Raw genomic sequence first — 16,783 nt, 5'->3', positions numbered from 1 at the left:
CGATAGGAAAAAGTCGTCGTCCACAAAGAGTTAAAACGAAAAACTATTTTTTTTAATTCTCTCGTAATGAAATTAGACCATTTATAACGTATTATAAATTTATTTTGAGATAGAGTTCTCCCGCACTGCGAATAGTAAAGCGCTATAAGTCGCGGGCCGATATATCGGCTCTGGCACTTCTCGCCAGTGCAGCAAGAACCGATATATCGGCCTCCGGCACTAAAAGGGTTAAATTAGCACAAACGTTATCCATTGTGCTTTAATATCCCCGAAACAATATGTGTCCAAAGTCAATACTTCTTTATAATAAATTAATACGTTTTCGGATATCCCTGCAATCTCACTACAGGTTTCAATCTGCTATGCACTTTCTTTTGTTACGATTTTCTGTCCTTTCAGAAATATAAATACTCTTCGGAGTAAATTGTGTGTAATTACTCACTTGAACATTCCCTAATTTAAAGTATATTAATCAAGCTTTACACTAATACAAATTGTAATTTTTAATTCTGACTTCAACATTACATGAATATATATGTGAATTACACTGCTCGAAATTAAATTAATCCATAAAGTCACTGCGGTTTTCGATGAAATCGTAGAATACTTCTATAATAATGATTATTTTGTGAGCGATATCGTTTTGATGTTTATCAAAGAAAACATATTCATTATCAGCAACATTAGAAACATTATTTATTTGAGAAAAATATGAAAAAACATAATACAACACAAAATAAAATGCGAAATTTCTATAATGTCACATCTTTTTTTAAATGAATAAACTCTAAATGAATAATAGTTCCTCTCTTATCTCTAGATTAGTAGTCAGTACAATTACCATTTCTCTGAATTACTTAAAAAATTCGACTCGGCATTGATAGAATTAAAGTTTGAAGTACTTCTTCATCAATGGATGCCCACGCTTCAGAAACTGCCTTTGATAGGTCGTTGATCGAATTGTATTGTTTACAATTTTCATAAAACTTCCTTGCGAGTATTCACCATAGATTTTCTATGGGGTTCGGGTCCGGAGAACAGGCTGGCCACTTCAAAACTTTAATATCTTTTTGACTAAACCACTGCTTGGTACGATGTGATGTATGAACTGCAGCATTGTCGTGTTAAAAACTGAAGTTGTCATTGTCAATTTCTTCGGTGGATAGTATCAAAATTAATTCCAATAATTCCGTGTATTGATCGGAATTCATTTTAGGAGAAATACGACAAATGGGTGTTTTTTTAACGAATGTAAATTCAGCCCACACCATTAACGTACCACCACCAAAATTACGACTCATTGCAATATTTTTTTGTTTTGATAAATCATGTCAGTAGAATTTATAACCATCCGGTCCATCCAAATTAAACTTCTTTTCATCCGAAAAGATAACATTTGCCATTCATTACTCCATGACATGTGTACTTTTCCAAATTCAAGACGAGCCTCTTTGTGATGTGGCTTTAGACTTGGTTTTTGCAGCATTTTCGACCATCGGAACCGCTTCGAAGTTTTTAATACTTGTTGGACACGTCTCGTGGATACTGGCAACTTAAGATCACTGCGAAATTGTGATGCACTTTTCGATTCTTTGGCTGCACATCTCATAAGTAACGAATGTTGCCTCTTCGTCAGTTTCTGGTTTTCTCCTTTAGGGTGGTTCTTACCATAATTTTCACCTAGATTTGTGTAATTGTCTATGACAGTATGTGAACGATTTAGTTTTTTTGCTATGGCACGATTAGAACAACCCGTTTCCTTGTAAGCATCAATCGATACCTTTTCAACGCTTGTTAATAAGTTTCCTCGCGGCAGTTTGATAAAACTGAATTTAAATATAATAAGTATACGGTTTCTATAAATTAGAAGATTAAGTTGAACAATAATACTTACATTTGAATTGGTTTGATCACGGTCTGTAGTGGCTACTCGTACGGAATTTACATAGAAACTAAGTGGCTTTATAGAAACTGCGCTCTTAATTTGTGCTTCGTGCAGAAAAAGGGCAAAACAGACACGGAACGTAAACATTCTGGAGCAGGTAAATTATTCCATGGAGACTTAATATTAACAAAACGTAAACACAGACGGGAAAAAGCAACAAATTTGGTAATATTTTTAAAATATAAACGAAAATGAAGATGACTTTATGGAAATTTCGAGCAGTGTATGTCGTACGCGTGGAGCGATACTTTAGTGAGTAACTGTAAAAACATGTCTAAATGAAGGACAACGCGATTAGATTGACAAATACTGAAGGGTCGGAATAGTAATTACAAAAAAATGAAAATATGATTCGATTAAAAAGTACCGTAGCAAGATTAAATATCGACGCACCGCATGAGAAAGTTTTCTTGTAGACTCTGCGTTACATAGTTGTTGGTAAGGGCACGTGCACATGTACGGAACAACAGTGTAAATGCGGTAACGAATAACAGACTCATCGAAGCACCAACGAATTAACTAGGAATTTAGCAATTTCTTTGTATGTTTTTTTTTCTTAAATAAAGTATGTATAAAGTAGAAAAGTTGAACTTTACAATTCAAGGTCTAAACAAATTTGATGATTTTTTTACTAAAAAAATGTGAAGCAAGATGTATACATTTCACTATGAAAGCTATTATTTGTACACCCAGTACGTTCCACATCCTTCCGGTTGAGATTCTCGACCTCTTATACGCGACTGTTTTTCACACATGGTTGTCCATCCAAGGACAACTTTGCCAAGAATTTTTTCAAGGTGAATCACTGTCTCCTTCAATCTCAACTACAGATGAGACTAACCATCTTCCCATACTTGTATTTTTACCAATACTATTTTGTGTGATGCAATACGAATACAAGGTACATGTACATACACTTACAGACACAATTAAGAGACAAAACGTGTTCTTATGAACATCATATCTGTTACCCCTATTTATACATAATCAGTGAATATTGACGTATGTTTTATATTTTAACAGAGTCAACAATATGTGTTTCTTGTATTTTAGTCAAATCTTTACATATGAAAGAAAAAAGAGAAAATGCAGTACACAGTCCCTGATTAAATGCCCTGTTCCTTAATTTATGTCAGCATATGTATAATATTTTGTATTGAATATTTGTATCGTATAATATATGTGCATGCACATGCAGTAACAAGTTTCAATTACTTGAAATCTGTGACTGTGAACATTTTTAATGATCAAGAAATAAAATTGGAATATATATTTATAATATAGATAACACACCCATGTACAAACAAGATAAGAATACTAGGACAAAAAAAGGATAAAACAATATAATAAATGTTAAATGCTGGATTTTTGTCTATGGTCACCTCAATACTCAGTCTAAATTAACACATATTTGTAAAAAAAATTATTCCATAGCATTAAAAATAAATATTCTGTGTGTCGAGGTTAATTACCTGTCACAGAATCACAAGTTTCCATAAGCAATTTGTCATCTAAATTTATAAGTTTAAATCCTTAAAGCACAATTATGTTAATTAGTATGCGTTCTAGCGTAATGTCATTACTAAGTGTCAAAGAAACTTTTACACTATATTTTATCAACGTGTTGTTCATGATTATAATGTTTGCAGTATGAGATTCTTCGATCAAAATATTTTCCACAATTTCACATAATTTGTAACTCACCTTTATGGTATTTACAAAGTTGGTTAATTGACAATAAATCAAAAAGTGGTATCATAAAGCCCAAAGAATTTTGTCCAACACATAGTGAAGTGATTAGTTATTATAAACTGATTATCAATCAAATTTATGCACTTACTTTATAAACTTGGCCATAGGTTCCATTGCCGACCACTTCAATCAGCTCAAAGATACCTGCAGGTTCCTACAACATTAAAATATGAATACAGTGCTACTTATGATATACATACTAATAATATTCATGTATACATATTTAGTATTTGTAGCATATATTAATGATTAAACTATAAATGTTAATGCAAATGTACATTTTTATAGATCAAATTAAAGAAAGAAATAAAATAGGAATTCATATTTTTCATAAAAAAAATTGTATAACATTAAAAATAATATAAAAAGAACTATTGTATATTATGTATTTTTATTTTATAATCCTGCATACAATTAAATGTGTTATATCCAATTATAATTTCTGAGAAGATAAGTCCATTTAATTTATCATAAATGTTATAAGATATTCTGTCATCTTTACATACGCTTATGTACAATTATAAATGTAATTACTTTTTATAAAGTGTATAAATATGAAATTCATTTGTAATACAATGTACAGTGATAGAAAAAAATTATCTAATTACAAATGGTTGAACCTTTAATGATCTGTATTTGTAGAAAAAGAATATGTTACATGTAATAATATCTTAGGTATGCACATAGACTTTTATTCAATACAAACATATGTGCATACCAAGAAAGAGATAATGTTTTGTGACTATACACAATGTGTTCTGTGTATTGCATATCAAGTTTATAACATAAATTTCTCATAATCTAAAAGTCTTAGTATTTTTTAATAGAATATATGTAGAAAAATAATTACAGTGATACAATCATATTCTTCTTTTTAAATAATTCTATTCTTATTTAGAAACAGAATACGTGAACCCACTTTTATACTGTAATAACTATTTGCAACATTAGATGTCAGTGAATTTGGTGACTCATATGAAACATTTTCCAAATAATTGTCAATGAAATATAAGGTATACTGATAACGTGGGCAGGTGTTTCCGATTTCATCCAAGACAATATTAATGACAGAAAAATTAAAGGAGAACTTCTCCCTCCCGTTGTTCTACCAAGAATAAATAGTCATCGCCTGTCTTGCGAGGTTAATTACCGAACACTGTATTCATTTAAACTATATGGTAAACTGGTATAGTGGGAGACATCGAACAGCATATATATAATTCTGAGACGTCAAGTAGAATGAAAATAACATATATTTATGTACCTTCAAAGCGTTTAGATCAATGTCGTCGAGCGAACAGTTGACGCTCGGTGCCAAATTATGCGCCATCTTGATACACCACTTGCGCTCCTCGCGTTATCTCTCGTACGCGAGCTCGCCGAATCCACCGTCTATCCTTTTTTCAACTTCTCTCGTTGTTGTTCCTTGTACCCACTCTTGGATATATGCCGGCCAAAACTGCAAGGGGTGGAGAAAGAGAAAAGTATCTTTCCTACACTACACTAACACGAGACACTAAGATCACAAGTGGTAATTCCTGTTAACACGGTCTGGCGATATTTTTATGAATATTTAACCAGGAATAATGCAGTGAGAAAGGAAACACACGCGTGGTAATAGCACATGGCGTACAAGAACTGTAATGATCAACGTGACGAACCAGTTTACCAATCAAACGGAAAAACGATGTACACCTCCATCGCGTTTCTTTTAAATTTTTTTTATAAAATATAATTACGTCAGTTACGCATAATCACAAACAACCTATTGCCCGGTCACAGCGCCAAGCGCTGGATCGTATCGTCATAACGAAAGCGGCACAACCGAGCCGAGCCCAAACACAACGGCAGCGGCCGTTCTACGTCCTGTCTCACTGCTTGCTGCACGCCTCGTTTCTCCCTCTTTTGCACTCTCTCGTCTCGTGTTATCTTCTTCGTTCTTAAGCGTGCGCACACATACTTTTCTTTTCTCTCTTCTTTATGCAGAACAAATATTTTCACCGTCTTTGTTTTTCGTACGCTGCGTGATTGCACACCGCTACTCCTTGACGTCACCGGCTGGGCTAGACCATGATGGCGGCGTGCATTCCCCTTCCTAATTCTCTTATCATTATATGAATTCAACCAAAAGTAAACTTTGTCCAAAGCATGTTAAATTCTACAATTGTAACTGATATTTGTAGTTTGTATCAGTATATACTATCCCCTGATTAAATTCTTCACTAAACGTTTACTCGATATGGGTAACACTTTAGAATGTTATATAAGTACACGTAAATGTATAATATTGAATCCACCAATTCGTATTGTCAAAGTATCAATAAAATACAAAATCATATACTAATAAAGGCAACAAGTTTATTTTCATAAATAAATATATTTTATAAAAACAATACTATCATTTGTTAACTTCCATCGCGTCACATTTTCTTACACATCTTCTGTTTTTTTTGTATTTACATGAAATGTTCTACATAGTGTACATTTAAAAAAATATTAAATTTTGTTATAATTGTAACATAATTATAAATAATATTATAACCAATTCAGTCGTACATACGCTTAAGTAGAACTAAACATTTTCTATAATACAATAACAATTTCTTATTCATGTTGCGTTACAATCGTAACTATGAATTATATGTACCCACTGTACATACACTATAAAATATGACCATACGGCTATTTGCAATTGTTGAGTTTTAATTAAAAATCGAGACCATCGTTTCTTAACATAGTGTTAGTAATTAGCGCTGTAAAAAATAGTGTTTTTTATGATGTAACTTATGAAGAAATTTGTGTAGAAGAATTCTTATCTAACACAAAGCTGCTAATTTTCGTACTGTGTTCAAATCTCGAAGAAGCATTTGTATCGTTTGTTTAGTTCGAGGCTGAATGTCTTGACTAGGTACAAGATCTTCCGGATCCAGGGCTTCTAAAGCTGCAAACGTGTATTGAATGTTACATAATGACATTTTTTATAACTGTAGTTTATACTGCATCTAGACATACCACAAACTTGTGCCTCAATAGATGTTAATCTTGCATCTATATGATTTTGAAAATGTTCAATATGTTCTAGTAATCGCATTCGACATTCTCCTGGATCTATCGGTGCTTCTGGTTGTGGTATAAATGGTTGCAATGGTGTTGATATTTCGTGTTCATTTGGTTCTTCGCGCATTTCATTCTCTGATAATGTTGACGCAGATATATCATTTTCAGCCGTTTGATTCGACAGTAAATCTACATATGTATAAAAAGAATTAAATCGTGTTCTCAGTTCGAATAAAAGAAAAAGAAAATTTCAATCAGCTGTAACTCATTTCTAACCTGTAGCTGTTTTTACGTCTGAAACTGTTGAAGGCTTATACTTTCCTTCCGTAGCAGTATTTTTTGTAAGTGCATGGAGAAGAATATGACTCTTATTTTGGTTTGTCAAATCTTCCTTTTTATAAACACCTTTAGTTTCGTCTGCAGTCGTATTATCTTCTTCCAAAATTTTCATCAATTCCGAATCCGAAGCTATTGATTTTTCATCATGATCCTCTTTTAAAGTAAATTTAGTTTCTGTCTTGACTTCAATACGTCGCGATACATCAATTACAGTGTCTCCAGGATCTTTCACTGCTTTTGTGACTTCTATAATTGGTACTGGCGTAATGTCCGGTTTTTCTATTTCTATCTTTTCCCAATTCTTCGCCCACAGATATAGCTTTGGATGATCCTTTTTTCTATAATGCCATTTTTTTACTTTTAATAATGTATATTACCTTTAATCTTTTTTAAACATAATTTATAGATGCTTTATGATACTTACTGAGCTACATTCATTTTTATTCTTAAACTATGTAACACTTGTTGTATCTGCAAAAGAGCAGCAATTAAATCATAAGAACGTTTCAACATGGCTGTCCTTTGATTAAGTGCATATTGATTTTTTGTTCGATTAGGCAATGTTGGCAGTTTTCCCTCTTTTATCCAATCTTGATCATGGAAATATTTCTTTGATGCTCGTTGTCGATATGGATTCTGACAAATATAACAGATATATTTCTCAGGCACATCCTTTTCCTTTTCTATTGCATTACAGTGACCATGTTGCCAGCATAAACACAGGTCGCATTGTATCATTAAGCCATCTTCTTCCATAAACCCACAGGTGCAATTTATTATTTCTTCTCTGCGAAGTTGTTCCACCTTTATCATTTCACCGTTAATCATCATCATAACTCCTTCATTTTCTAAAATGTAATTTACGATTTCTTAAGAAAAAAATAACAATTCATTTTTCTTTTATTACTACGAACAATGTGTATAAATGTTTGTTAATGTTAAAACATTGTAATACATATACTTCCAAGTACAAAGCATAAGAAAATGAAAAGATTTTAAATGCAGAAACAGTTTTGTAATGCGTGAGCAAAGGTAAATAAAGAAACGCATAAAAAAAAAGAATGTACCTTCCCCATCATTATTTGTATCTCTTTTAGTAATATCCCCTTTTAAGGATTCAGCCTTTTCAAGACGAGAATCATTAAGTTGACCTAAAGAATAATAAAATAATAAAACAGTGGACTATTACTTATATTCTATTGAACAGAAATTAATGACTTACAACCACAGAAAATTAGAAGGTAACTGATTTATCACAAAATGATATGCCAGCTGTAAAAGATATGCTAAACCAAAAATAAGAACTTACTACTCTGACTGTTCTCGTCACTTCTTGAATCTGATTTTCGACGACTATACCTATACATGAGTGTAGGCGGACCTTCCGTGTCCATAGCACTTTCATCTAAGTCGCCGTATTCATCTGTAATCTCTTGAATACCTATTACAAAAAAAACATTTTATATTTTTAATATACTAAGAAATTATAAAATATGTTATAGATTATTACCGGGTCGTCTTTTACCCCTACTTGGAACATCAGAACTATATTCCGATAACTGTCGTTTCCTTTGACCTTTCATCCTATCAATATGAATACTTTCATCTAAAGATTTTGATCTATCGATTCTCTGTGTTTCTGATGACGTAGTGGGTCTTACTGGAAGGAGAGTCTTGATACCAGTTGATGTTCTTTCTTCTCTGACTTTCAGATCAAATAATGTTCCTGGTGACATTGCACATGATTCTTCTCGTTTCTTCTGAATTTCGTCATCCATATCTACGCTATGACTAGAAACTGGCGACATTCTCTCAATTTTAACATCTGCTTGTACTTCATTACACTGTTCCATTTGATCAACCTCGTCCTCTACTTCTAAAGTTGTAGGCATAACCAGTGTTGGTGATATGGGTTGAACAGAATTTATTATTGATGGAGACATTACATATAACGGTTTATCTTGAACAGACTTTTTCTTTCCTAATTTATTATATTTTTCTAATAAATTATTAGATTTTCTAGGAATAATATCTTCAATAGATTCTCCAATTGTTCTTGCATACGCTAGGTCTGCAACATTTGGTGTAGATCCCAAAAATTTTGAATACTCTGGATGATAATGTTTAATGTGCATTTGCAAAAGATTTTCTTTTCTGAATGTTTTGTTGCACCCTTGTTTTGGACACTTGTAAGCACTATCCTCCATTTCTACACGAAGTCCCCCAATAAAGACAGCTGTTTGAAAGTAATAAAGCATACTTGTTAATAAAAAATAATTATAACACAACATTTTTTGTACAGTTTACAGAAAACTAGAAAACAATATTTCCATTTATGTGATATAATGAAAAATATTATTAATTTCAATATTTATAAGAATTTTTTAAAACACTTACAGTAAATTGTTCCTAATATGAGTAAGCATGAAAAAGGCATAAAACTGATCAAGTAACATGAACATTAAAAAAACAATTATATTAAAGTGAAAAAAGTCTTACCACCGTCAGGAATAGATGGTGTTGGTGTAGAAACTAAAGTTGTAACTGGTGTACTTGTAGGTGTAAGTAATGAGTCTATTACTGGTGTTGTCTTTGTTTTAGGTAACAGTGTTTTAATCTTTTTTGGCATTTCAGTGACAACATCTTGCTTTACTTTCTGCCCATGGTTTTTCTTTTTCCGGTGAATACAAAAATCAAATTTATCTGGATCAAAATCAAACTGTCCTTGATTTTCCATAAACGCTCTGATATCATTTTTTGATCTAAATTTCTTTCCAGTTGATTTATGAAGAAACAAGACATCCCATTTTCCAGCAGATGTACCTGCTTTTCTTTGAGTGAAGTGTTTTTGCCAACCTGGTGGTAATCGTCTATCTGCGACAATTATTGAACGACGTGGTCCTGCAAACATACATACATATGATGTATGTATACATGTTCATAAAAAAGTACAATATACATTAAACGAAAACTTTTATTTTCTTAGCATACCATCATTTCCATCTACGATGTACGATTCAGTACCCTGAGGTTCACCATCTACCCATTCGGGTCCTACATCTTCCTCTTGATCAGCATCATGTTTAAAAATTTCTTTCTTGTTTTTCTTTGCATATGGTTTTGCTTTTGATACATTAGTGTCAAATCCTCGTAATAAATCTGTACCTGGATCATAACATGGTCCAAACAATGTACCATCCAAATCTATTTTATTTTCAAACAAGCTATCACCACTTTCATTCATTGAAGTCCCCTCCTTTTTTGATAATTTATCTGTTTCATTCTTTGATCGTTTTCTAGAATGTGTATGAAATAACTCCATCACTATATGTTTTCGTTTCTTATCCCTTCTTTCTTGTTTACTTCCTATGTATTCTTCGCTTTGAGCAGGTTGCTGTTAAAAATAATGATGTACTTATTGTTCACATTGGTGTTATAAAAAAATTAATACTTGGGTTCATGAATATATCAATTTCATTTTCAATTAATTTACATATTTATTAGTACATTTTGTAATAGGAAAATTATTGGATTTATTCAGAATTATTATTTGTAATAAAAATAAACAAAAAAAAAGTTAACTAACATTTACACCTTACAAATCTTTACATAATCATTCAATATTGAAATAATACATGTTAAAATATATCAAATGCATACTTTTGTAATTACATTTAAAGTAATTATAATATGGAAAAAATGTGTTATAAATATTTTCTTCAGTGTTTGAACTAATAAAACAATTAGAATTTTTCTGTATTTTGAAATATTGTACATGTAACAATAGGAGAGGAAACGACTAAATGTAGTTTGTCAAACTTCATATTAATGATAGTAAAACATAACCTCACATACTAAATTTATACCTTTGTGGATGTTGTAGCGATTTTTGTCATTTTTGATGATTTAACGGTTTTTGCGTATCCATCATCGAAGAGTACATCGTACCTATCTGCAAAAATAGTTAATTTTATATCATAAAAACAATACTTTTTGTCTAAAAAACACCCTGCCAGAAACAAGAAACGTCAAACGAGTAATACGGAACAGTCCGTTTCTTTCACACGTACATAGTTAAGGTTAGGTCGCTTACCATTTCCTAACACTGCTTTTACTTTGGCTGGATATTTTCTCCCATCAGCCCATGTAGCAAGTATCCTTTCTCCAACTGAAAAGTCTTTCATTTTTGTTTCCCTAAAGGTATTAAATCGTTTCATTACCATAAGCAAAAGATATTGTCAGCCATTAAATAAATATTATGTGAAAACATTACACAAAACAATGAATAAGCAACAATTTTGTTTAAAGAAAATTATTTTGGAATAAAATTTGGGTTAAATATTATATGTATATGTACCTGACATATGCTTTGCAAAATTTATAGTATTAACACTAATTATCTATTTTTTTCAAATTTGAAAAGAAGGAATATATGCAACTTTACGTTTTTAAAAAATACTTTTGGAACTTACATTTCAACATATGTTACTGAATAAAGTATTTCATAAAAAATGTAATTTAAAGAGCTTGTGTATGTAGACCTATGTATACTATAGAATAATACTATAATATAATATTTACTATACGCACACATAAGTTATTTTAAAATATTATTTAAACTATTATGAAAATACAATATATATTTCAGAATTATAAAAAAGGTTTACACCATTTACTAATTGTGTGCTAAGCAATTTAATATAAAAATTATATATCTGTAGTTCAAAGTTCTTAAAAATATAGAAAACTTGATACAAAGAAGAATTTTTGCTATCAATCTTCTTTAGAATAAAAAATCAACGTCATCTGTCAAATAAAGAATATTACAGATACTACAAATTTTTCATCTATTTGATAATTATGCAAAATATCCACTTACGGAGATGATGGGTCCCAAGTTTGTTCGCTTAAAAAAAACAGAACCCAGTTACAAAACTACTCCTTAATTTATAAAATAAATCAGGCTACAAAACATTTATATTGTAACTGTTTTATTACTTGTTTTCTTTTCAGCGTGTTAGATAATTTTATGCATTCATAGATATAATTAATAAATCGTGAACTATCTACTCACTCTGACTGTGTTTGTAACACACGTAATCTAGAGCTATCCATAGGTATCCATTCATCAAATCTTGAACTCCATTTGTCAAAATGTATTAAGACTTCTCGTTCTTCCCAATCAGTTTCAACAACTTTAGCAGAATACCTACAACAACAATACATAATTAGTAATGAAAATTTCTTTTCACATTTATCAAAAAAATAATATATAACCAAAGAATCTCAATAAAATTTACCATTTTTCATTAAAATCTTTCGCTTCTAATTTGGCTCCAGGAAAAAATTTCAATCCATCTCGATTCAAAACCTTTGTTTTTAGCTCTTCTGGTTTGTCAAATGCTTTATCATCTTCTATTTTAATATTTTTCAGTTCTTCTTTAATAATCAGATCTTTTTGTATATTTTTTATTGCCATATCAGATTCTACAATTCCTAATTGTGCAGCCATAGTATTTACTTCCATTTCTAAATTTTCACTAATCTGTTGTTTTACAGAATGAATAGTTTCACATTTCGTAGATAAAGCTTTACATCCATTATCAACTAATTCTATTGAATCTATCATATTAAGCGAGTCAGCTGATGATTCTGGTCGCGATGAACATGTTTCTCCGCAGCTGTCTGATTTTGGTGTTCTTGCTTCAGATAATGATGGTGAAATGGATTGCTCTAAATTTAAAATTTCAGAGTTAATGAGATCCAAATCCTCCTGCGCATAAGAAGTTGATGATTTCACAGACATAATGACAGGATCTGCAAGGAAGAATTTAAATATGAAATAACTGAGAACTTTAATAAATAATATAATCATATTTTACATAACGCGGCATGTTCTTAATAAATTACTTATTACTGATAAATAAACTAATAAGACAATTATTCGATACATTCTTTTGATGAAGAATTATAACATAATCATTAAAAACTACTTCTGATTATTTAATGTGTAATACCTCATATAAAAATCTATAATTTACTTACTGCACATATATCATTATATTTAAGTAAAAACTATTTGAGAAATAGTATATCATTAAGTATATAGAAACATATACAAAAAAAACAAGTTGGATTCTAATGTAATATAAAAGCTACACTTATATCTTCAAAATTGTACATAGGTAGTAAATGGTTTACAATAATTTAAAAATATTACATTCTACAGTACAAACAAAAATTTCAATGAAAAATGAAATTAGTTAAATTAAGTAAATAGTCTGTTATAACAAACATTCAGTTACTTGAATATTCGATACACAATTACCTGAAGTAAACAAAGTGAAAATACTTTTTGATAAATATATATATTTATCAATAGATTGTCGTTATTAATGTGTACTAAAATTACTATTCTATATTTAACATAAGACACATGTTTGTTAGTTTCTATTTTCGTAAAGTAGTTTATTAAAAAAAAGTGGTTTTGCATAAATATTCGTAATTTATTTATCAGTAATATATGTTCGAAGCTACCGCGTATAAATGGAACACGAGGTATGAAGCCAAATAGAAAGAGTCAATAGGAAAGAAAGAATAGATAGGTACAAAAAAAGTAAGAGGTGATCTGCAGAAGATATACAAGATAGTCAACTACACCTTTTACGCTTGATAACACTGTTTCGTTTTATGAAAAATAAAAAGAGTCAGATTGCTATTATCCTGTCCCTACCTGGATGATTATCATAATCTGCGAAAACCGATGGAACACTGCCTTTACGTAGAAGTAACTTCTGCCCCTTGGCGGCTTCGTAATCAGCCCGTTTAAAATGTCTGTGACAGACAACTTGACCCGGCGAAGGTTTAAAACTCGCTTCGAATCCACCACTGGTCAACCACCTGCTTCTCAAACCGATGTCCTTCGGAAATTTGTGAAGCGGCAATCCTTTAGCACGCGCCTCTTGTACATCGGCTTCACAGCTACGCACGCAACATTTGCGCGCCATTCTCATCGTCCCCACAGGCGGTATTCCTTTACCACGCGACCGCGTTATACGCCGCCGCTTCATTTGCACCGGTACTACATAGCAACGTATCGCAAGAAAACATTTGCCGAGCTACTGGTCGTAAGAGTAAATTCTGCCTGCAACACGAGCAATTATGTGCTCGATCGCCTTGACACGGGCACTCTTCTCACTCGGAAGAAACTCGAATACTTAGTCAACCCGTAACGTTCGCAAGACCACTGGTGACCACTGGAATCACTAGCATAACTACGCACACGGTACTGATCGATTCACAGCTTTCAAGTAACGTCGTTGACTCGCATGTACTTCGATGTCACTGCGAGAAATCGAGTATATGCGTTAAGTTATTTGCGTACATCTCTCTAGATGTGGCGCCCTCTTGTTATTTTCATGAAAACAGACCCGTACGTTCTAGTGATGGACACCATCGACTGAAAACTATCGACTAAGTCGATAGTAACCAACGACTACTTCAGTCGACTAATCTTTTAAATTTAAATCGTCGCTATGTAATTCAGTTGACTGAAATAGTCGCTTCAAGCAACTCGCTCGAACTGTCGAGCTATTGATCGCTACTGACTGGACCTTAATTATTTTCTTCGCGATTTTATGCATTATCTTATAACCCTAATAACCAGTTGTGTACAAGTCTTGGGCAAGTTACCAGCAATAATGTATCTATTTCCGCAGTTGACTACGGTTTTGTAGACAACGCTTGATGTCAACACATTTTACGCAAGTTGCACGAAACTGTGTAGGATAGTTGACATTGAGGTAGATCATGGACATAGTAATAAAGGGAGGGAGTGTAAACAGAATGGCGGCAAACCGGTTTCCGGGGAACACGGTCACGTGGTACTTTGAGCCATAATGGCGATTGGTTATGATCGCGCAATCACATGGCGCAATCTTGTTTTCATTGAGTAGAAGTGTGCGCAGTGTAACCAGTTGAGGTTAGGAAATTATTTTGGACAAAAATATGTATATCTCAGAAACGGTTGCTCTTTCGACCTGTGTTTACTAAGGTTTTCTTACTTAGTACAGTGTGTCCTATGTATCATATATATATATTGAATGGTTTTTTTTAATAAGAAATTTGAAGTATTAGTAAAAAAGAAGACGGACCAACTATAATGTATTATCCTGGAATTCGGCTCTGTCACTTGATAATGTAAACATCTAAAACTCTAAACATTACGGGAAGCAGGGGTGTGATAATTTGTACATTTTGCTTATGTTAATAAATTAATTACATCCTATAAAAAACAGTATTTTATAATTACATTTATCCTGTTCTATAGTATTGTATAGTACTGACAACATTAAAATAATTATAAATTATTAACAATAAAAAAATTTCACTAAAAAATAACATATTTAACAATATTGAAATTAGATTTGAATACATAGAAACAAATAAAATTACATCAATAACTACAACAATAGACCCAACATTTAAAAAAGCAATTTTTCAAAACGGAAGAAATGCACAAAGAGCAATAGAAACTTTAACATCAAAAGTTCAGACTTTATTAACCAACGTGCAAATTCATGACAATAGACCTACAAATCCAGAAGAAGAACGAGATAATCAGGAGGCAGGATTGTGGAATTTTTATCTTGATAAAATTTCCCATTGAATCAGGCAGTGCTCTACACCCTTATAAAGTGCAACAAATACAACAAAGCAATACTTAGATCTGCATTACGAATATACTAAAAGTGATCCCACTGCATTTTGGAATGCGCATGGCCACGCAATGCCTGAACTGCAAAAAATAAATGAAAAATATTAAAATATTTATGTGCACCCGCAACATCTGTTCCATCAGAACAGATATTTTCTAAAGCTGGACACATTATGTCAGAAAGAAGCAACAGATTATCACTAAAAAATTTAAATCAACTCATTTTCTTAAATTTCAGTATGGAATAACATAGGTCAAAATAGCAGGTAATCGTATAATACTTTTTTTAGATGAAATTCTTTTACTTTTCAATTCCTAATATAGCAATATTTATATCCATCCTAGGAAAAAGAAGATGTTCCGTCGTAGACCCGAAACGACGGCTATAGAGTCGGGCGATACAGTTAATTTTCATTACTTTATTTCCTTCGTCCGTGCATTTTAGACATTTTCGATACTGGCCCCTTGCAATTTCAATTTCGTTAACAAATGGGAATAATAGACAAAAGACTCGAACGTTTGGTCTGCAGTCTGCCACATGCGCACGGTAATCTGGGACCTATCCGCGCCGGGCCTTACCGGGGCGCGCTTACTCGCAGACAATACAGCCATAAACCCTACTAGTGTTGTATAAAGCTCGAGTCTTTGAAGCTACAAAGCTTAGCCTTAAAGACTGAGTCTATAAGGCTACAATCATATGAAGCTCGAGGCTCAAGGCTCGAGCTCCAAGGCTCGAGTCGTCGAGGCTTTTATGTTTAACACGTTCACTGCTGAGCGTGTTTCTGCTGGTTTTGTCTTCAGCGCCTAAGAGTGATTGCCAATTAGAATCATATAATAATATATTACACAATATGAGTATATGTATTGTGCAAACTTATCATGCGTAGTACATTAATCTTGCTGCCGGTCATCTATGACTCCCACGGCGTAAGAGTATGTTTCCAGTCGATCAGATAAGACTATATTTTGAACAT

The 16,783-nt window shown here is 32.2% G+C and overlaps 1 protein-coding gene across 1 annotated transcript; it reads right to left on the bottom strand.

The window, feature by feature from the left end:
• Window positions 1–6,453: 6,453 nt before the first annotated feature.
• LOC107192360 lies at window positions 6,454–14,364 on the bottom strand. Its single transcript, XM_015581587.1, has 15 exons — window positions 13,827–14,364; window positions 12,394–12,910; window positions 12,168–12,302; window positions 11,973–11,999; window positions 11,187–11,287; window positions 10,960–11,045; window positions 10,085–10,487; window positions 9,593–9,994; window positions 8,604–9,329; window positions 8,403–8,534; window positions 8,161–8,244; window positions 7,518–7,941; window positions 7,031–7,431; window positions 6,710–6,943; window positions 6,454–6,638 (listed from the first exon to the last, which is right to left on the bottom strand). The coding sequence occupies exons 1-15, from the start codon at window positions 14,161–14,163 to the stop codon at window positions 6,514–6,516; spliced, it is 4,134 nt and encodes a 1,377-aa protein (XP_015437073.1). The 5' UTR covers window positions 14,164–14,364; the 3' UTR covers window positions 6,454–6,513.
• Between the last annotated feature and the right edge of the window lie 2,419 nt (window positions 14,365–16,783).

The sequence above is a fragment of the Dufourea novaeangliae genome, unplaced genomic scaffold (assembly GCF_001272555.1).
Source record: "Dufourea novaeangliae isolate 0120121106 unplaced genomic scaffold, ASM127255v1 scaffold329, whole genome shotgun sequence".
Lineage (NCBI taxonomy): Eukaryota > Metazoa > Arthropoda > Insecta > Hymenoptera > Halictidae > Dufourea > Dufourea novaeangliae.
This window is presented reverse-complemented; position numbering and strand designations above follow the sequence as displayed.